A 22767-nucleotide genomic window follows, 5' to 3' on the forward strand; every position below is an offset into this window, starting at 1 on the left:
CTGTTTCTGTGGACATAAATGTATTTTGTTCATTTACATCAATTCCGTTTATGTCTTTTTTTAGGGCTCATTTACACCAGATGTGTTTTTAAATGCAACAAAAAAGGCAGTACCAATGCATGTGCAGAAAAAATGAATGTATTCCAAAGAGCCCAGATTACACCATTGCAGTGCATTTATGTGCGTTTACAAAAAGTACAGCATGCTGTATTTTTCTGCACCAGAATGCACATGAATGCAAGTGAATGCACCACAGACGCGCATGAGCATGTGTAACCATGTGTATATGCAACTTAGTATAGACAATAAAACGAAAAAGTATTTTTTTTTTAAACGCACAGAAAACGCATGCAGAAATGAACAGTGAACACAGAGATTGTGGTGTAAATGAGCCCTTAGGCAAGAAACATTTTTTGTTTATACTTTGTCCTGCTGTGACTAATTTCTTGAACAACTAAAAAATGGATATGAAAAACTAACCTGAACTGAAAAAAATATATATATATATATATATATATATATATATATATATATATATATATATATATATATATATATATATATATAAAAACTTATGTAAAAACATTCAGTTTCCTTGTGTTTTTTTAATCAGTTTTTGTGACAGAACTGATGACACTGTGTAAAAGGACTAAGCCTCATTGGAGTGCTTGGAGACAAGACGTGGTGGCAAAGAGGCCGCAGGTGATCAGTAGCACTAAGATGCAACATAGGATCTTTAACAAAGGTTTATGACACATGATGGAGGGGGAATTTACTAAAACTGGAGCAGACAGAATCTGGAGCAGTTGTGCATGGCAACTAATCAGTGTCTAGCTTTCATTTTCAAAGCTTAAAGTAACAGAAAACGGCGCTTTTTTTAGCGCGCGCTTTACCGTCGTTTTAGCGGCGCTATTCTGCCGCTAGCAGGGCGCTTTTAACCCCCGCTAGCGGCCAAAAATGGGTTAAAACCACTCGCAGCGGCTCTTTGCCGGTGCTGCCCCATTGATTTCATCGATGTATACACCGCTCCTACAGCACTCCAAAGATGCGGCTTGCAGGACTTTTTTTACCGTCATGCAAGCGCACCTTTCCAGTGTGAAGGTACTTGGGAGGCTCTTTGCAGACGCTATGCAAGTGCTATTTTTAGCGCTATAGCGCCTGTAAAGCGCCTCAGTGTGAAGGCAGCCTAAAGCAAAGCTCCACCCAAAAGGGAAAGCTCTGCTTGTTTGCTTCTGCCCCCCACCGTCTTCCGCTGCCACATTATTTGGCACTTTTCGACAACCACCCACACAAAACGGATACCTGTCAAAACCAGGTACCTGCTCTCACTTCCGGGTAAGATCGCTGCAACTGCTGTCTTCTGGATGACACACAGGTCACAGGTCCTAGAAGACAGCATGCACAGTAGGAAACAGAAAGTGAAGCCGCAAGGCTTCACTTCCTGTAACCTTAGTGAAGATGGCGGCGACTGCACCCGAAGCCGATGGACGGATCGGCTGGGGTGCCGACATCGCGGGCTCCCTGGACAGGTAAGTGCCCTTATATTAAAAGTCAGCAGCTACAGTATTTGTAGCTGCTGACTTTTCATTTTTTTCCCCCAGGCTGGAACTCCTCTTTGACCACTTGCCGACCGTTGGCTCGGTCGGCTCGTTCCCGCTAATCGCTGCACCTTGGCTCCTTTGAGAGCCATAGCAGGCGCGCGCCCGATGCACGGCGGGGGACCCGATGCGCCTGGCCGCAATGTCTGCCGGCCCCCCACGATCGCGGTAAAGAGAGCCATAACGGGGATCTGTCAATGTAAACAGACAGATCCCCATACTGACAGTGGAGGAGAGACAGATCTGATGTTCCTAGTGATTAGGAACAGCGATATGTCTCCTTCTCCAGTCAGTCCAATCCCCCCCACAGTTAGAAACACCTTCCAGGAAACACATTTAACCCCTTGATCACCCCCTAGTGTTAACCCCTTCCCTGCCAGTGACATTTACACAGTAATCAGTGCATTTTTATAGCACTGATCACTGTATAAATGTCAGTGGCCTCAAAAAAGTGTAAAAATCTGTCTGCCGCAATGTCGCAGTCCCGCTAAAAATCGCAGATCACTGCCATTACTAGTAAAAAAAAAAAAAAAAAAATGAATAATAAAAATGCCATAAATCTATTCCCTATTTTGTAGACGCTATAACTTTTGAAGAAAACCAATCAATATACGCTTATTGCTTTTTTTTTTTTTTTTACCAAAAATATGTAGAAGAATACATATTGGCCTAAACTGATGAAGAAATTCGTTTTTTTACTTTTTTGGGGGATATTTAACCACTTCAATACAGGGCATTTTCACCCCCTTCCTGCCCAGGCCAATTTTCAGCTTTCAGGACTGTAACATTTTGAATGACAATTGCGTGGTCATGCAACACTGTACCCATATGAAATATGAAATAGAGCTTTCTTTTAGCGGTATTTGATTACCTCTGCAGTTTCAATTTTTGTGCTTTAAACAAAGAGCGACAATTTTGAAAAAAAAACACAATATTTTTTACTTTTTGCTATAGTAAATATACCAATTAAAAAAAAATGTCTTCCTCAGTATAGGCCGATATATATTCTTCTACATATTTTTGGTAAACCCCCCCCCCCCCCCCAAAAAAAAACGCAATAAGCGTATATTGATTGGTTTGTGCAAACGTTATAGCGCCTACAAAATAGGGGAAAGATTTATGGCATTTTTGTTATTTTTTTATTTTATTTTACTAGTAATGGCGGCGATCTGCGATTTTTGTCAGGACTGTGATATTACGGCGGACACATCAGACACTTTTGACACTATTTTGGGACCATTGACATTTATACAGCGATCAGTGCTATAAAAATGCACTGATTACTGCATAAATGTCACTGGCAGGGAAGGAGTTAAAACTAGGGGGCGATCAAGGGGTTAAATGTGTTACCTAAGGAGTGATTCTAACTGTGGGGGGATGAGACTGAATGGGGGAGGTGACTGATCGGTGTCCCTATATACAAGGAACACACGATCTGTCTCCTCTCCCCTGACAGGATGTGGATCTGCTGTCCCCGCTCTGTGACAAGTAATCGTGGGTGCCCGGCGGACATCACGGCCGCCGGGCACGCACATTGGCTCCCGAGTGACGCGGCTAGATGGCCGGGAAGCCGAGGACGTCATATGATGGCTACCCGGTATGGCAGAGCCACCTTGCGGCCGTCATATTACTATGCGCGGGATGGGAAGTGGTTAATATAGCAAAAAGTAAAAAATATTGATTTTTTTTCAAAATTGTCGGTCTTTTTTTGGTATAGCGCAAAAAATAAAAACCGCAGAGGTGATCAAATACCACCAAAAGAAAGCTCTATTTGTGGGAAAAAAAGCACGTCAATTTTGTTTGGGTACAACATCTCACGACCACGCAGTTGTCAGTTAAAGCGATGCAGTGCCGTATCGCAAAAAATGGCCTGGCCATTAAGGGAGAAAATCTTCCAGTCTGTAAGTGGTTAAAGTGGCGTTCCACCCACTTTTACAACTCTTCAGTATCCCTCACTAAACTGCGCACTGTAAACAAATTGGATGGTTTTTAATTTTTTTTCTCAGCACCTACTGTATATCTGCTATATTCATTTTTCACTTCCTCCTCCCCGGCCGCGGCCCATCGCATCATTTCCTGTTTGCAATGCCTTCTGGGAAGGGGCGGCAACTTCCTCTGAAACTGCCGTTGCTATGGAAACCTGACCTGAAACCTATTACACTGCTTGTGCTGCACTGAGCATGTGCGAGATCTGCAAGGATGAGATCCAGGAAGAAATACAGTCTGGCTTCAGATGCCCACACTTAAGATGGCCACGGCCTGCTGTAAGTTTATAAAATAACAAACTACTGCTATAAACTATCAAAACAGACCTTAGTTTACAGACTAACTTTACTAGAATACATTAAGCTTGTGTATTATAGGGGTATTTTTATTTAAAAAGTATAATTTCGGCCGGAACACCACTTTAAGTAGTGGATTTGCATAGACTATTTTTGAAGAACAAGGATATCATTCAATGTCACTTCAAATCGGAACTAAACCCTCCAATCATTTTGATCATCTTGGCCTCTGTTTAATTTGCAACTGCCATGGCGCTGCACGTGATCAGTTATGACACCAGCCATTGGATGATTTTACAGTTTGGTTGAGAGCACAACCAATGTGACAGTTACATTCCCGACACATGCTGGAATGGAACTGTTTTTTGAAACTGTTAAAGCGGAACTAAACTCTCTTATTGTTTTCAGCCAAGGAAGCTGCCTCCCAGAAGAGGAGGATCAGGGCCACTCTGTGCATTACTATCGTGCAGAGCGGGTAAGTATAATATTTTTATTATTAAAAAAAAAAAAAACTACCTTTTGTTTAGGTTCACACTGAATGCAGCTTTGAAATCCTGCAACTTCACTTGAAATCACGTGATTTCATGTCAATGTAACTTCAGGTGCGACCTGGCTGACGTCTGTACGACTTCATGCACAGATGTCTATGCAAGCTGCACCTGAAAAATCACCAAAAGCAGTGCAGAAACTACTTTTTCAAATTGGTGAGACACCACAAAGTCGGCGTTGCACCGATTTGAACAGTTCCATTACAAACAATAGGGTGTGACCTGTCATGCGATTTGACCTGTCAATGTATCACAAGGTGAATATTGTGCTTGGGGAGATGAAGATATACGGCTGTGTACTGCATCTCTTCATCTCCCCAAGCACAACTACTGAGAGCAGCAAGGCTGCACAGTGGCGAACAGCAACACTACTGCAGGGGGCATCTGTACAGCTCCACCGACGGCTTATTGGTGAGAGAGCTCGTCCCTACATACACGTCCAGCCACGGATCAGTGCGGGTCTGAGAGATCACAACATCAACACTCTATTGGGTAGGATTGCAAGACAAATGGGTGACCTGATCCCTGCACACACTCGTATGATGCTAAGAGCGTGGTGATGCAGATAGAATAACACATCAGGGAATAATAACTCTCCCGGTTGGTCAATATTCACCTTGTGATACATCATCCATCCGGCCCCCACTACTATAACATACAAACCAGACCTGGTCCTCTAAGGCTCTGAGGAAGAGGATTATACTCGAAACATGTTAGCCAAATAAGCCGATTATTCACCTTTTATCCTTTATATGGGCATCGTTTTGTTTTAGTGTATCCTAGCCGCCTATGAATACGTGATATTTTCTGTACATATTTATCTGTTTGAAATAAACGCTTAAAAGGACTCATGCATCAGGCCACGCAACTTTCTTATCCTTTTTCATATAGTCTTCTAAGTTGCACCTGAAGTCGCACTGACATGTGGCTTTGAAAACGTGAGATTTCAGGTGAAGTCACATGAATTCAAAGCCGCAGTCAATGTGAACGAGGGCTAAATGTCAATCAGGTTTTACATCGACATCATTTTTTCCACCTAAACGCATGACTAATAACAGGGATATTTTGTAGATCCCTCCCTTTAGATTATAAGCTCCATTAACAGGGCTCGTTAGAGGTTACAATCTAGGAGGGAGGGTCAAGTTATACAAAAGGGTAACAGCTGTGGGAGATGAGCTAATGGAGAAAACAGTGCAGTTGTTAGATGGAGGCAGGATAGGCTTCTCTGAAGAGGAAGGTTTCCAGGGATCGCCTAGGAGTTGGTAAATTTGGAGACAGTCTGACAGATCGGGGTAGGGAATTCCAGAGGATGTGTGAGGCTCGGGAGAAGTCCTGGAGGCAGGTATGGGAGGAGGTGATGAGGGAGCTAGAGAGCAGGAGGTCCTGGGAGGAACGGAGAGGGCGATTAGAGCTGTGGATGGCTTTGTAACTTATTGTTAGTATTTTGAATTTAATTTGTTGGGCAAGTGGCAGCCAATGGAAGGATAATAATAATAAGAAGAAGAAGAAGAAGAAGATCACTGTTGGGAAAAACTGGAGCAGCTGTGCATGGCAACCAATCAGCTTCTACCTTCAGCCTGTTCAGTTATCCTTCAAAATGAAAGCATGAAGCTGATTGGCAGCCACACAAACAGCTGCTTTTTTTTGTTGTTGCACAATTGAGTATTGTAGAAGGGGAATGATGTGTCCGAGTCCCCCTATTGGCAGTGTATAATGGGGGGACAGACAAAGACATGAGAATAGAGGAGTCTGTCCTGTGTTCTATTACACAGACGTGGCACGATGACATCTGCTGTAGTCACGTACATCCTCCCCTCTCTACATCAATGTCCCCAGGCCTGTGCTGACAAAAAAGAAGGCGACATCTGACTTACATGAGGACCTCGTACAGAGCTGTTACCAGTGCGATGATAGTGATTGTTCTCCATCCCGATTGGCCCGATGTGTGGCAGGCTGAGCCGATTCCCGCTGTGCTGTGCCCGGGGCCCTGATCCACGCAGCCGCTGGACCCGATGAAATGTAGTGTTTCTTTCATTGCCAATTGCATTCCATTCCTAACGGAGGTGGACACGGCCCCGCCCACTATGCAAATCCCAATCACTGACATCTTCTCGGCTACAACTGGCCGGCGCCACGCCTTCCTTCCTCTCCATGACTTCATTACCACTCTGCAAACAATGCACCGGATGGATGTACACGGGCTGGGGAATTTCCCAAAGTGACAGCTAGCTGATTGGCTTCCAAAAAGACACAAGTCCATCCAGTTCAGGCTCTGCATTCTCTAAAGCAGGGTAGGTAATCTTTCAGAGGTGGAGTTTTACCTGAACAACATGAAAGCCCTCAAAGATTACTAGGGTGTCACACCCTTTAACCACTTCCACTTAAACCCCCTTCCTGCCCAGACCAATTTTCAGCTTTCAGCACTCTCACACATTGAATGCTAAGACAGAAAATTAAAAAAAAAAAAGTTTCATAGTTTGTTATAAAATTGTGAAAACAGGTCATTTTTCTCCTCCATTGATGTGCGCCGATGAGGCTGCACTGATGGCCACTGATAAGGCGGCACTGATGAGCACTGGTAGGTGACACTGATAGGCAGCACTGATGATGAGGCACTGGTGGGCATTGATTGGCAGCACTGGTGGTATTGATAGATGGCACTGTTGGGCACTGGTAGGTGGCATCGGAAGGCACAGATGAGGCAGCCGCGGCTCTCTGTGTGAGGGACATCATCTTTTTTTTTTCCCCTCATGCCAGTGGCATCTCCAGCTTTCATATTTAAGGGGGGCACATAGGGGGACAGGGACAAAAGTAGGGGGGCAACTATTAAATGCAATTATATATATATCCTGGGGCCCTTTACTACGATCCCACAACGACCCTTTCACATGTTCTGCAGTGAGCTCCCTTCCTACTCTATTGGGACCCCCCCAGGGTGGCAGAAAACAAGAGATATATGTCACCAGCATACCAAGAAAATATAAGGATCCAAAGCAGTGGGAGAACTATCAGGGTTGCAAAGGTTGTCTTGCCACCGGGCCCTGGTGTTCTGCCACTGTGGGGTTCCCCAGCCTCCTCTTGCTGTCCTGCCCCTGCTATTGACAGCGCTGGTCTGGCATCTCTTGGAATTTACAGGCTAGTTCTTCTGTCCTAAGGACGGGAGAAATCAGTCTGTTTTTTCAGTAACTGAGAGTCCTGGTGGAGTCCTTCCTGCAACTCGCTCTTCTCCCTGCCAATGAGGATGCAGGGGAAGGAGCAGATCGGGCGGCTGTGGTTGTGTGAGAGCTCGCATTATGCAGTGTCAGCAAGCAGAGGGAGGGGGGAGGAATCACCCGCAGGAGCTGACTGGGGACGCTCTCCCTGTCAATAGAGACTGTGTTACTCCAGCGGCGGCCCAAGTAAGATGTGGCGCATCCGCTACGGATGCAAACAAAGAGACATTGCCTTTTTGTAAAAAAAAAAAAAAAAATGTTTTTTTTAATTGGGGGGGTCACATGGTGGGGCACAGCATAATGTTGGGGGGGTCAGGGCCCCCTCTGCCCCCCCCCCCCAGGGACGTCATTGCCTCACGCTGGCAGCGTGAGGGAAAAAAAAAACTGTTACCGAACTTCTGTTTACATCACATGATCAGCTATCATTGGCTGACAGCTGATCACGTGGTAAGGGGCCAAGATCCAATCTGTAAAGCAGAGTCTCATAGACTCAATGATCACAGAGCACGCCACATGCGCCCCACAGGGGGCGCGCAGGCAACTTGAATACCAGTGTCCTGTCAGAATACCGCTACCCATCAGAAAATGTAACAGAAGTGATGTTCTGAGCCAAAAAATGCTTACTGGCCCGTGCACCATGCGTTCCAACATACACATTTCACATACCTCCCAACTTTCTGAAATTGGAATGAGGGACACCTATTAGCAAAAGTATGTAGGCATAGGACACACCCCCTACCGTGTCCAGCTTAAAGGAGAATTGTACAAAAAAATGATTGGTTAAACCCACAAATGCTTTTTTTACCACTACTATTCCTTTATACTGGCTTTTGGACATTTACAAATGCAGCAATTTAGAAATTGGATGAAAGGTTTAGCACTAAAACTAAAACTTTTTGATAGATAAGTAGTTAATTTTATATACAAACTGACGGCGCTATATAAGTACCTGAAATAAATAAAATAAAATATACAACTATTTAGATCAGACCAAAATGAGGGACACATGAGAGGGAAAGAGGAACAGAGGAACTTTGTTCCAAATCAGGGACAGTTGGGAGCTATGTATTTTAGTAAATAAGGTGAGTTAGCTGCTAAAATAAGTGTGCAATTGAAGACTTACCTGGGTGTAAGAAGATGTCCGCTGCCGCCTTCATGTTCTGTCACATTAGGAAACCTATTGGTTGCATTTCCGTTGCATTTTTTGATGGGTAGCAGTATTCTGATAGAGCACTTTCACCCCCTTCCTGCCCAGGCCAATTTTCAGCTTTCAGCACTGTCACACTTTAAATGCCAACTGTGGGGGTCATGCAACACTGTACCCACATGGAATATTTATCATTTTTTCACACAAATAGAGCTTTCTTTGGTGGTATTTAACCGCTTGCCGACCAGCTGCCATCATTATACTGCGGCAGGTCGCCACGATCCCATGAACCGTTGTAGCTATACTTTGGCTCACGGGATCGGTATAGCAGGCGCACGCACGCCGCTGGAGGCGCATGCACGCACCCACTGCACAGCGGGGGTGCTGATGCTCGTGGTCGACAGTCGTGAGTGCGAGGGACAGAACACGGAAGTGTGTGTGTAAACACACACTTTCGTGTTCTGTTCTGAGAGGAATGAGAGGAGGTTCCTATTAGCTAGGAACCTTGATCCGTCACTTCCTCCAGTCAGTCCCCTCCCCCTTCAGTTAGAATCACCTCCCAGGGAACACAATTCACCCCTTGATCGGCCCCTAGTGTTAACCCCTTCACTGCTAGTGACATTTATACAGTAATCAATGCATTTTTATAGCACTGATCGCTGTATAAATGACAATGATCCCGAAAATGTGTCAAAATTGTTTCCGCCATAACGTCACAGTCACGATAAAAATTGCAGATCGCCGCCATTACTAGTAAAAAAAAAAAATGATAATAAAAAAGCTATAAATCTATCCCCTATATTGTAGACACTATAACTTTTGCGCAAACCAATCAATATACTCTTATTGCGATTTTTTTTTTTTTTTTACCAAAAATATGTGAAAAAATACATATCGGCCTAAACTGAGAAAAAAATTAGCTTTTTTTTTTGAAAAAAAATGGGAATGTTTTTTATAGCAAAAAGTACATGTTGTGTTTTTTTCAAAATTGTTGCCCTTTTTTTGTTTATAGCGCAAAAAATAAAAACCACAGAGGCGATCAAATACCACCAAAAGAAAGCTCTATTTGTGGGACGTCAATTTTGTTTGGGTGTAGCGTCGCACGACCGCGCGATTGTCAGTTAAAGCGACGCAGTGCCGAATCGCAAAAAATGGCCCGCAGCTAAATCTTCCGGGGCTGAAGTGGTTAAAGAGGAGCCCCCCCACGAAAAAATTCAAAGTCAGTAGCTACAAATACTGCAGCTGCTGACTATTAATATTAGGACACTTACTGTCCAGGGTTCCCGCCATTCATTGTAAGGGAAACCGGCATGGAAGCCATCCATTGTGTACAATTGTCATGTGATCTGCTGTGATTGGTCACAGTGATCACATGGTACCGGCAGTGGGCTGGTACACTGATCTGTTAATCGGTGTATCCAGTGGACAGAGCAGGTGACCGATCGTGCCTCAGGGTGGCCTGGGGGGCATGCAGGAGGCGCGTTCTGGGGAGGACGTCATATACCATCCACCCAGATCTAGAGCAGTCTTGCCCGGCCGTCATTTGACTATAGGCTGGGTGGGAACCGGTAACAAACGTTGTTGCAGATTCCTACCTTTTGTTATTCTGAATAAATAGCTGTTTGTGTCCATGTGCAAGATTAATGTGAATGGGAGTGATTTCCTAATTCTTAATCAGCTGTTACATTTGCAGGGCTCTATTGAGGAAAGTGGCAGGGTCTGTATCTCATGAGATGTGATTTTCCACCGGACAAATCGGACACCTAACTGACACTTTTGACACTTTTTTGAAATCAGTGACGTGACACTAATACAGTGATCAGTGCTAAAAAATATGCACTGTCACTGTACTAATAACACTGGCTGGGAAAAGGTTATGCCTAGGTTGTGCTTACTCACTGTGGGGGAGTTGCTTTGACTAGGGGAAGGCAAAGATCCATATTCCTGCTTTGCAGAAACACAGGATCAAAGCATTCCCCGCTGACAGAACGACAATCTGCCTTGTTTACATAGGCAGACTGCTATTCTGCTTGTGTCCCGAACGATCGGCGGGGCCGGACCCACTGATTGGCTCCCGCTGTGTCAAATCACAGCGGGAGCAGATCGCCGGGAGCGCGCGCACACCCCAGACCTGTAAGTGTCAGATCATGTGTAGTGGTACCCCCATAAGGGCTGCTGAAAGTTGTGGTCCACCTGTCATCCTGCCCAGCCCAGCACTCACTTCTAAATCACCTTGTTTTTGTATGTAGCAAGGTCTCGGGCCTCCAGAAGCCTAATAGTTACATCCAGAGTTAGGGAGAGCTGACATCCTTCCTTGTAGAGTGGGTTAACAGGCATGGTGAGTGTAATGCAAGAAGAAATGATGGGCGCCAGTCACTTTTTGAATGCGAACAAGAGATTTATTGTCTCTTAACAAGAACTGTGGGAGAGGGGGTTAGGGCCAGGACACCCTTGAATAGATGCAATAATAATGGACAGACTCCGAGACTCTATAGGAAGACAGCTATATAGGGAAAGACCTCCAGCCGGAGACCATGTCTGTATAGGTAAGACCGCCGTCTCCTATGGCAACTGAACTTGTAACAGTCACTAAAGGTATTTGCACAAAACTCTTGGTAACACAGAATAGTTCTTCTCTTATCTCACAGCATCCCACTGTAGATCTTCACTCACTGAGCTCCCAGTCTCTCACTAGACTTCCCCATCCAATCGTCACCCGATCTCCTGAGCTCTTCCACAGCTATCCCGCTGTACACTCCTCAAGCATCATCCTCGCTAACCTGCTGGGTCCCTGGCTTGGCACTCGCTGAAGCTTTCCCACTTCTTCACCTTACCCGGCTGGTGAGAAGACTGCTCTTGTACTTGCTTAAGCTTACTCACAGTGGTCTCCGGTAACAAGGTGGATGGTGCCTTAGTGGCGACTGCTTCCCTTTTACCTCTACCAACAACTGGTTCCCTGTCCGGATGAACCTTCACAACTCGGTTGGACTCCAGTCCTACAGTCCGAACCCTACGCTGCTTCTCCTGCTCCTGGTTAGGCCTCAGGCAGCCTAGCAGCCAAGTGTCCCCGGGATAGGCCTCAGACTTCCGGCCTAGTGGCACGGGGCGACATGACACACGTCCACCCAGACAGCCATCCATGTGGCACAGAACCCCGATCACCTGACTCCACCCAAATAAATAGGCTCTCCCAGCAGGCAAAGGAACTAAAGAAATCCCTGAAATTGGCTGAGACGCCCATCCATTCATAATCTGATCTTTCAAAGCCCTTGTCAATCTAATATCACCAGCCACAGTGCCACCTAGTGACAGAAGAGAAAAGGTGCAGAAATTCCCCTTCTCTGGGTCCCCAGAGAGCCTCCCTTTACATCAGGGTCCCCAGAGAGCCCTTTCTTTACATCAGGGTCTCCAGAGAGTCCCTTCTTTACATCAGGGTCCCCAGAGATCCCCTTCCTTACATCAGGGTCCCCAGAAATCCCCTTCCTTACATCAGGGTCCCCAGAGAGCTCCTTCCTTACATCAGGGTCCCCAGAGAGCCTCCCCTTACATCAGGGTCCCCAAAGAGCCTCCCCTTACATCAAGGTCCCCAGGGAGCACCCCCTTACATCAGGGTCCCCAGAGACCCCCTTCCTTACATCAGGGTCCCCAGAGAGCCCCCCTTACATCAGGGTCCCCAGAGAGCCTCCCCTTACATCAGGGTCCTCAGAGAGCCTCCCCCTACATCAGGGTCCTCAGAGAGCCTCCCCTTACATCAGGGTCCTCAGAGAGCCTCTCCTTAAATCAGGGTCCCCAGAGAGTCCCCCCTTACTTTAAGGTCCCCAGAGAGCCCCCCCTTACATCGCAGCACAAGGTGTACTCAGCCTGAGCCGGAAAATCATCAAATAGTCCCGGCAGAGTAATCCTTGTGCTGCGGTTCCCAGCAATTACATTGCCCGGCAGATTGGTATAGAAGTGGACGTCGGGACAATAATTACATTGTCAAAACTGCTGAATATAGATAAAAACTTGTGCCTGATAACATTAACTAGTCATGTTCCTCCCCGGGCCACCAGCTGAGCAGATGGAGCCCAGAGCCAACCCTAGGTAAGAGACTCGGAGCTATGGGTCCCAGATTCGGGGCTATAGTCCCATTAGCCACCCCCTAGCGACGCCACTGCTAAAAAATATTATTAGCTTACATAAACACAACATATTTTTAAAAATTCCTGGTAAATTCCTACTAAGGCCTTGTTCACATGGACAATGCTAAAGTGTATGCCGTGTAAGGGCTGTGTTTATGAGCATGGGGTGCACAGGTGCCCCTTGCATCCCCTTGCAGGCAGTCCCATTCACGTCAATTGGGATGCAGCAGCTGCATGGACACAGTCGCTGCTCCCAATCTGACATCCATGTGGGTGTGGATGCATGGCCCCAAATGCAGACAGAGTGAGTTCAGGGACATCCATCCACACCCACATGGATGTCAACTCAAGAGCAGCGGCCACTGCATCCCAACTGACATGAATTCCCACTGCTTGTGCTGGGATGCATGGCACACCTGGGCACCCCTTTTCTGGTAAACATGGCTTCAGATGGATGTACGCTGTGTGAACAAAGCTTTACTAAGGGGGAGAAGATGGGGGAGGGGGCTTTGGTGAAGCATCAGGGGTCTAAACAGACCCCTTATGTCTCTTTTTTGAGACAGATAAGGGGACTGAGGACTCTTTCTCTGCACCCTCAGCTTCACTGCAGATGAATGACTAGATGTCTCTGTACAGAGGCTCCTATTCATTCACAAACTGAAGCATAGTAAACACAGTTTACTGATGATTGAATACACAAACACATGACATGTTTACCAATCCCACCACCCCCACCCCCTCCGCTCTCCGTTTCTCACCCCAGCAGCAGCTGAAGCTGGCGGTAGGTGGAGAAGGGGAAGCCAGCAATGCTGCAGGGAGGGTATTGGTGAGGAGGAGAGCTGTACAGGGGGAGCAGCCAGGGGGGTAATCTACTTTCACAGTTAAATCCCCTGTGTCTCCCCTGCAGCATCAAAAGGCGGCGAAAGGGGGGAGAAGGAGAAGCCAGCAGATGTAAAATATACAAGTTTCTTTGTGATCATACCGTCCCATATCACTACACACCTTACTCGTTGCATGTTGGATTTAGGAGGAACACTGCTGAGCCCCTGACCTCTCCACCAGTCCAGCGTAACTCCTAGCATGGACTTTATGTGTGCAGCTACTTAACTCTTTCCATTCTCCCATATCATGTGGCATGGTACATGAGTTCTCCCTACCCTGGGTTCGGTCACAGATTCTGTGGAAGAACCGAGCACTAGGGAGGGAGCCAGAACACCAATCCCCGGCATCCCCGCGCTGTTCCTCCAGAGGTCCATACCGCGGTCCATGACGTCATTGCGGCGCGGCCAATCAGACGGGTGGAGGATGTGAGCCCGGAAGGAAGATCGGGTGAAGATGGAAATGCTTTCAGCGGTGACAGTGCGCTACTGGAGGGCTGTGTTCTAAGGTAAGTATTTCAAAATGTGCTAGTATGCTATCCATACTAGCACATTATGCCATTGTCTTACAGGGTTAAAAAAAATGTGGTTTACTACTGCTTTAAGGTCGCTTACGCAAAGTGTCAGGTCTTCTGTCTATATTCAGTGTACACAAAATCATATGTAATGGAACAGTTAATTTTTTTTTTTAAATGATTGTGCTGAGGTTTATACATGTCTGTGAGACTCTTGTGGCACAGAAGTCTAAGCATATTTTATGGGTATAAGAAGGCTTTTGGTTTAGTTAACCACACCCTTTAAGTTAACCACACCCATGTAAGCCCCTCCCGCTGTCAACGCAATTTGGCCACCCTCACCATTATGATTGCCACATTACTTCTCTGTTTAATGCTCCCAAAGATACCCCAGGGCTTTTACAATCATAGTTACACCCCAGCCTCAATGAAAACCATGCCCACTCTTTGCCATGGTGCACTAAACACATCAAATTATTTTCTTTTAATTAGGCAATGGAGCCCAACTTATGATCAAACACACAGGCCCAGTGATTTCATAAAATGCCCTGTGGTGAAGAGGAATAAAAAGTCCCTGCCAGTGTCCTTCAAAGTTTAGGATAAAGACGAGGACAAAGTGCAGCCCCCCCCGGCATGGATGGTGTAAGCCATGTCCAAGCAGAGGCTGGCTCCCTGCCCCACTGGAGGCTCTCCTCTCCTGGCCAGCCCCAACCAAGCCACTCTGGCTCCCCCCAACAGCCCCTGGCTGCCCCCCTGCCAGCTAGTTCAGGAACCCAGAGGCGGCGCAGCAGGCACTGTCCTGCCCGCCCCTCCCAGTGAACAAAGAGTACCTGGAGCAGAGCTTCAGCCTGGGATGGGGGTCAGGAGGAGGCAGGGAAAAGGGAGAGCAGAAGGGGGCCAAGCTGCTGAACCATGAGCCTCTGGGTTGTACTTGCCCCCTGTGTTACTGCACGTTTAACGTAGTATGTATCAGTGCCTTACTATGCGTTTAATGCAGTACATTTGAGTGCATTACTGCACGTTTAATGCAGTATATTTGAATGCGTTAGTGTACGTTTAACACAGTATATATTAGTGCGTTACTGCACATTTAACGCAGTACATTTGAGTGCGGTACTGCACGTTTAATGCAGTATATATCAGTGCGTTACTGTATGTTTAACACAGTATATATCCATGCGTTACTGCACGTTTAATGCAGCATATATTTGAGTGCATTACTGCATGTTTAACGCAGTACATATCAGTGCGTTACTGCACGTTTAACGCCGTATATATCAGTGCATTACTGCTTGTTTAATGCAGTATATATCAGTGCGATACTGTACGTTTAACGCAATATATATATATATATATATATATATATATATATATATATATATATATATATCAATCAGTGTCTTACTGCACATTTAACACAGTATATATCAATGCGTTACTGTACGTTTAACACAGTATATTTCAGTGCATTACTGCATGTTTAACACAGTATATTTCAGTGCGTTACTGCGCGCATTTAACGAGGTATATATCAGTGCATTACTGCGCATTTAACATAGTATATATCAGTGCATTACTGCACGTTTAACTCACTATATTTAAATGCATTACTGCACATTTAACGCAGTATATATCAGTGCGTTACTGTACATTTAACACAGTATACTTGAGTGCGTTACTGCACATTTAACGTAGTATATTTCATGCAGTACTGCACGTTTAACGCAGTATATTTCAGTGCATCACTGCATGTTTAACGCAGTATATTTCAGTGCGCTACTGCATGTTTAACGCAGTATATTTGATGCATTACTGCACGTTTAACGCAGTATACAGTATCTCACATTTTTGTAAATATTTATATTATATCTTTTCATGTGACAACACTGCAGAAATGAAACTTTGCTACAATGTAAAGTAGTGAGTGTACAGCTTGTATAACAGTGTAAATTTGCTGTCCCCTTAAAATAACTCAACACACAGCCATTATTGTCTAAACTGCTGGCAACAAAAGTGAGTACACCCCTAAGTGAAAATGTCCAAATTGGGCCCAATTAGCCATTTTACCTCCCCCATGTGACTTGTTAGTGTTACAAGGTCTCAGGTGTGAATGGGGAGCAGGTGTGTTAAATTTGGTGTTATCGCTCTCACTCTCTCATACTGGTCACTGGAAGTTCAACTTGGCACCTCATGGCAAAGAACTCTCTGAGAAACTGAAAAAAAGAATTGTTGCTCTACATGAAGATGGCCTTGGCTATTTAAAGATTGCCAAGACCCTGAAACTGAGCTGCAGCACGGTGGCCAAGACCATACAGTGGTGTATCGGGACAGGTTCTACTCAGAACCGGCCTCGCCAAGGTCGACCAAAGAAGTTGAGTGCACATGCTCAGCGTCATATTCAAAGATTGTCTTTGGGAAATAGACGTATGAATGCTGTCAGCATTGCTGCAGAAGTTGAAGGGGTGGGGGGTCAGCTTGTCAGTGCTCAGACCATATGCCGCACACTGCATCAAATTGGTCTGCATCGCTTTTGTCTCAGAAGGAAGCCTCTTCTAAAGTTGATGCACAAGAAAGCCCGCAAACAGTTTGCTGAAGACAACAGACTAAGAGCATGGATTACTAGAACCATGTCTTGTGGTCTGATGAGACCAAGATAAATGTATTTGGTTCAGATGGCGTCAAGCGTGTGTGGCGGCAACCAGGTGAGGAGTACAAAGACTACAGTCAAGCATGGTGGTGGGAGTGTCATGGTCTGGGGCTGCATGAGTGTTGCCGGCACTGGGGAGCTACAGTTCATTGGGGGAACCATGAATGCCTACATGTACTGTGACATACTAAAGCAGAGCATGATCCCCTCCCTTCGGAGACTGGGCGCAGGGCAGTATTTCAACATGATAATGACCCCAAACACACCTCCAAGATGACCACTGCATTGCTAAAAAAGCTGAGGGTAAAGGTAATGGACTGGCCAAGCATGTCTCCAGACCTAAACCCATTAAGCATCTGTTGGGCGTCCTCAAACGAATGGTGGAGGAGCACAATGTCTCTAAAGCCGCGTACACACGATCGGACTTTACGGCATACGTGGTCCGGCGTACTGGTTTTAGTCGGACAATTTGATCGTGTGTGGGCTCCAGCAGACTTTGTTTTCTCAAAAGTTTGACGGACTTAGATTTGAAACATGTTTCAAATCTATCTGACGGACTCGAGTCCGGTTGAAAAGTCCGCTCGTCTGTAGGCTAGTCCGACGGACAAAAACCGATGCTAGGGCAGCTATTGGCTACTAGCTATGAACTTCCTTGTTTTAGTCCGGTCGTACGTCATCACGTACGAATCCGTCGGACTTTGGTTGATCATGTGTAGGCAAGTCCGTTCATTTGGAAAGTCCCTCGTAAAGTCCATTGAAAAGTCCACCGGGCAAAGTATGCCGTAAAGTCCGGTCGTGTGTACGCGGCATAACATCCACCAGCTCCGTGATGTCGTCATGGAGGAGGACTCCAGTGGCAACCTGTGAAGCTCTGGTAAACTCCATGCCCAAGAGGGTTAAGGCTGCGTTGGAAAATAATGGTGGCCACACAAAATATTAACACTTTGGGCATAATTTGGACATTTTCACTTAGGGGTGTACTCACTTTTGTTGCCAGCGGTTTAGACATTAATGGCTGTGTGTTGAGTTATTTTAAGGGGACAGCAAATTTACACTATTATACAAGCTTTACACTCACTACTTTACATTGTAGCAAAGTGTCATTTCTTCAGTGTTGTCACATGAAAAGATATAATAAAGAATTTAAAAAAATGTGAGGGGTGTACTCACTTTGGCGAGATACTGTTTATCGGTTCATTACTGTACATTTAACGCAGTATGTATCAGTGCGTTACTGCGCGTTTAACACAGTATATTTGAGTGCGTCACTGCACGTTTAACGCAGTATATATCAGTGCGTTACTGCATGTTTAGCACAGTAAATTTGAGTGCGTTACTACACGTTCAACGCAGTATACTTCAGTGCGTTAGTGCACGTTTACCACAGTTTATTGCAGTGTGTCAGTGCAGTTTTACTGCAGTATATTGTAGTGTGTCAGTGGAGTGTGTCTGTCTAATGAATACTCACGTTAAAGTGCAACAAACACCACTTTCCATTAATTAAAGTGCATCCACGTACACATTTCCAGATCTTTTTTACATCTTGTTAATAAGCCCCCCCATCATGTCTGGGAGGCCAACAAGAAGAGGCAGACTTTCTCATGGCACTGTGAGGGGGCCAGCAGCATATGTGTTACTGCAAATTTAAAGTGGATGTAAACCCAATGTCATCCTTTCCTTATAGGGGTTATCTATAAGGATATACATGCCTCCTGCATGTATCTTTACCTGTCAAATGTCTCCCCTCTGTCTGTTATGAGAGCTGAAAAACTGCAGATTCTGTGGGTGGGTCTGTTGTCTGGAGCTCTGTGGGTGGAGTCGTGATGTCAGTAGACTCCCCGCCCACCTGTACACTCCCCTTGTCAATATGCATTTTCTCCTGTGTATTTCTAACTGAACTTCTGCTATGATCTCTAACATCCAGTGAAAAGACAGGAAAGTAACCACATGACTTCAGCATGCCAAATCATGCTAAGGTGTGGAACAGACAATCCTTGCAGAGCTGCTGAAGAAAGGAGTGGGGGAGGGAATTAAAAAATCATGCATGTGTCTTAGGCTGTCACTCACAGCAAGGGGGAGTATTTGACAAAGTTTTTGTCAGTTTGTCAAGATTTCTCTCACTAAACAATAAAAGAGGATTGCTCAGAGATGGATTAACTCTGTGTGGCAAGACTGGGCTCAAATGATAGGAAATCTTATACTCTACAGTATGATATTAAAAAAAAAAAAAAAAATTCGGGTTTACATCCACTTTAACGCAGTATATATCAATGTGATGTTTTTGTTTTTTTTTCACTTAAGTTTTTTTGTTGAGGTTTTAGAAATGTTACAAACTTTTACTTATAATTGGATCATAAGGCATTGGTGATGCAGTATACATGACAAATGTATATATATGACAAATCAGAGAACATTTGTGAACACAAACGCATCAAAACAGAATTTTTATGAAAATGTGTTATGCAGTCTAGATTTTAGGTCCAGGTACATAGGTAGAAGAGGGGAGGGGCAGGAAGAGCTATGGCGAGGAAGTGCACATTTTTTTACTTAACCACTAGCCTACCGCCCACCGTCATATGACGGCGTTACGGTAAGCCTCTTGTTCTGGGCGGACGTCATATGACGTGAGCCCGTTTAAACAGGGCATGCGCGCGATCGTGAGCGCGCAGCCCTGTACTGTCGGTGGCGGCGTGTCATTGAGACACCGCTCGTCACCGACAGGGGTGAACAGCAACTGGGCATGGCTGTTTACCACGTGATCGGCCGTGATGAAATCACGGCCGATCACTAATGGTACATCCCCGCATTGCACGGCACATGCGCGCGATCGTGAGCGCGCTGCGCGTGCACGTCGGTGGCGGCGTGTTCCCGGGAACACTGCTCGTCACCAACGATAGTACACAGCCATTGGCCAGGGCTGTGTACCATGTGATCGGCTGTGATCCATTCACAGCCGATCACTAACTGTAAACAAAGAGCTGTCACTAGCTGTTACTAGCTCTTCTCTCCTCACACACCGTTTCCAGTGTGAGGAGAGAAGAGCCAGGAGCAGTGAGTTACAGATCTATGTATTGTAGTGTCTGCACCAACACCACACCTGTCCCATCACCCCCCCCAATTGTCATCTGTCACCCAACAGTCACCCCATAAAAGTGCACCTGTCACATAAGAAACTGCCATCAGTGACCATCAGCGGTGCAACTGTCACCCATCAGTGACCTGCCCTGTCACCCGTCACCCATCAGTGACCTGCCCTGTCACCCGTCACCCATCAGTGACCTGCCCTGTCACCCTTCACCCACCAGTGACCGTGCCCTGTCCCCCGTCACCCATCAGTGACCTGCCCTGTCACCCGTCACCCACCAGTGACCGTGCCCTGTCACCCGTCACCCATCAGTGACCATCAGCGGTGCACCCTTCACCCATCAGTGACCGTTGCCTGTCAGTGACCATCGCCTGTCAACAATCTGTGACTATCACCTGTCACCGTCCGTGGCCTGTCAACCATCAGTGACCGTGCCCTGTCACCCGTCACCCATCAGTGACTGTGCCTTGTCACCCATCAGTGACCATCAGCGGTGCACCTGTGACCATTACCATCACCGTCCGTGGCCTGTCACCCATCAGTGACCATTGCCTGTCACCCATCAGTGACCATCGCCCATCACACCATCACCTCTCAGTGAACGTCACCTGCCACCCATCGCACAGCCCATCAGTGACCGTCACCTGCCACCCATCTGTCACCCGTCGCACAGCTACCCGCCACACAGCCATGTCCAAAAGAGGATATACTAGTGAGGAGGCGTTCCAGATCCTCTCTATGACTGATGAGAGCACCGGGGAGTTCTCATCAGAGTCCAATTCTGATTCCGAATCAAATTCGGAATTTGAACCGATCGAGAGTAGCAATGATTCGGATGAAGAATGGGTCCCTCCTAAAAGGGCACGACACTCTGGAAACCAGGAAGCCGCCAGCAACCAGAATTATATTCCCAGGCCCAGTATCAGCTCTGCCGCCAGAAATAGGCCCCAGGAAGAAAGGTCCAGTACCAGTGCTGCCGCCAGCAATAGGCCCCAGGAACAAAGGCCCACTACCGATGCTGCCACCAGAGATAGGCCCCGCGCACAAATGCCCAGTACCAATGCTGCCACATCACACCTGAGTACCAGCACAGGAAATTCAACTCCCCCAACTACTGGAGTGTCACGTCCCCCAAGTGCCAGGGCCGCTACATACATGCCAGATGGTCTTGCCAACCCAACATGGCTGCCTTCCAACTCGGGATCACCAAATATTCCCCCTTTCACAGCACAGCCAGGTGTGCAGGCCAACACCCAAAATTTCACAGAGATCAATTTTTTTCACCTGTTTTTGCCCGACACTTTACTGCAGTTCATTATGGACCAGACAAATTTGTATGCCCAGCAGTATATTGCCAGCAACCCCCAATCATCTTATGCCCGTCCGTTTGAGTGGAGAGATTTGAATTTGGAGGAGTTCAAATTGTTTTTGGGTCTCACCCTAAATATGGGGCTTACAAAAAAAAATGAAGGACATACCTATTGGTCCACCAACCCCATCCACCATATGCCCATGTATTCTGCCGCAATGTCCAGGTCCAGATATGAGATGATTATGAGATTCTTTCATTTTAACGACAACACCCAGTGCCCTCCCCGCAATCATCCAAATTCCGATAAGCTATACAAGATTCGCCCACTGATAAATTTATTTTCTCAACGATTTGCAGAACTCTATGTCCCCGAGAAGAATATATGCGTGGATGAGTCCCTGGTACTATTTTCAGGCCGGCTAGGTATAAAACAATATATTCCCAGCAAAAAGGCCAAATATGGAGTCAAATTTTACAAGCTGTGTGAGAGAGCCACGGGATATCTATATGCGTTCCGCATATATGAGGGAAGAGATTCCCAGCTCCAGCCCCCTGAGTGCCTGGCCTACATGGGCACAACTGGAAAAATCGTATGGGACCTGGCTTATCCACTTCTGAAAAAAGGCTATCGTATATACCTGGACAACTTTTATACCAGCCTGCCCCTTTTCAGACACCTATATATTGAAAAAACCCTGGCCTGCGGAACCTCAAGAAAAAATAGGAAGGACTTCCCACAGTCCATAGTGAACAAAAAGCTGCAAAGGGGGGAAAGAGCAACACTGAGATGCAATGAAGTGCTGGCCTTGAGGTGGAAGGATAACAGGAACGTGCACATGATGTCCACCATTCATGATGACACTACAGTTGTAGTTCAGCGAAGACGAGGTCCCATTGAAAAACCGACATGTGTCCAAGACTATAATCTCTACATGGGGGGGGGGGTGGATTTCAATGACCAAATGATTCAGCCCTATTTGTCAATAAGGAGGTCCCGATTCTGGTACAAGAAGGTAGCAATTTATCTAATCCATTTGGCCATTTACAATTCCTACATAGTCTACACAAAATCCACAGAAAGCCCCGCCCCCTTCCTAAAATTCATAGAAGTAGTAGTCACGTCCCTCATCTATCAACAAAGACCCCCCCCAGAAGGACTTCGTTCTGATGCCGTTAGCCGACTTCATGAACGCCACTTCCCGTACAACATTCCGCCATCGGAAGCAGGCCGAGGATGGCAAAAAAGATGTCGCGTGTGCAGCAGAAGAGGTTTTCGAAAAGATACCAGCTTCCATTGTCCCCAGTGTCCCTCACAACCTGGCCTTTGCATTCGTGAATGCTTCAAATTGTATCATACATCCCTAGATTATTAGCCCATATTTTCCCCATTATCGCTGATCATTTTCCATGCTTCCCCAAATA

General features: G+C 46.2%; 1 protein-coding gene and 1 long non-coding RNA gene across 3 annotated transcripts in view; one reads left to right on the plus strand and one right to left on the minus strand.

The window, feature by feature from the left end:
- Positions 1-6552, minus strand: part of GNE (glucosamine (UDP-N-acetyl)-2-epimerase/N-acetylmannosamine kinase) — a 92121-nt gene extending 85569 nt beyond the window's left edge. The window contains exon 1 of the mRNA XM_073591857.1: positions 6303-6552. Coding sequence (XP_073447958.1) covers positions 6303-6356 — 54 coding nt within the window. The 5' untranslated portion in view covers positions 6357-6552. The remainder of the gene's footprint in view (positions 1-6302) is intronic.
- Positions 6417-22767, plus strand: part of LOC141102838 (uncharacterized) — a 70349-nt gene continuing 53998 nt past the window's right edge. For both annotated transcript variants that reach the window (XR_012235211.1, XR_012235212.1), the window contains exon 1: positions 6417-6719. This is a non-coding gene — a long non-coding RNA (uncharacterized lncRNA). The remainder of the gene's footprint in view (positions 6720-22767) is intronic.

The sequence above is a fragment of the Aquarana catesbeiana genome, linkage group LG01 (assembly GCF_042186555.1).
Source record: "Aquarana catesbeiana isolate 2022-GZ linkage group LG01, ASM4218655v1, whole genome shotgun sequence".
Classification (NCBI taxonomy): domain Eukaryota; kingdom Metazoa; phylum Chordata; class Amphibia; order Anura; family Ranidae; genus Aquarana; species Aquarana catesbeiana.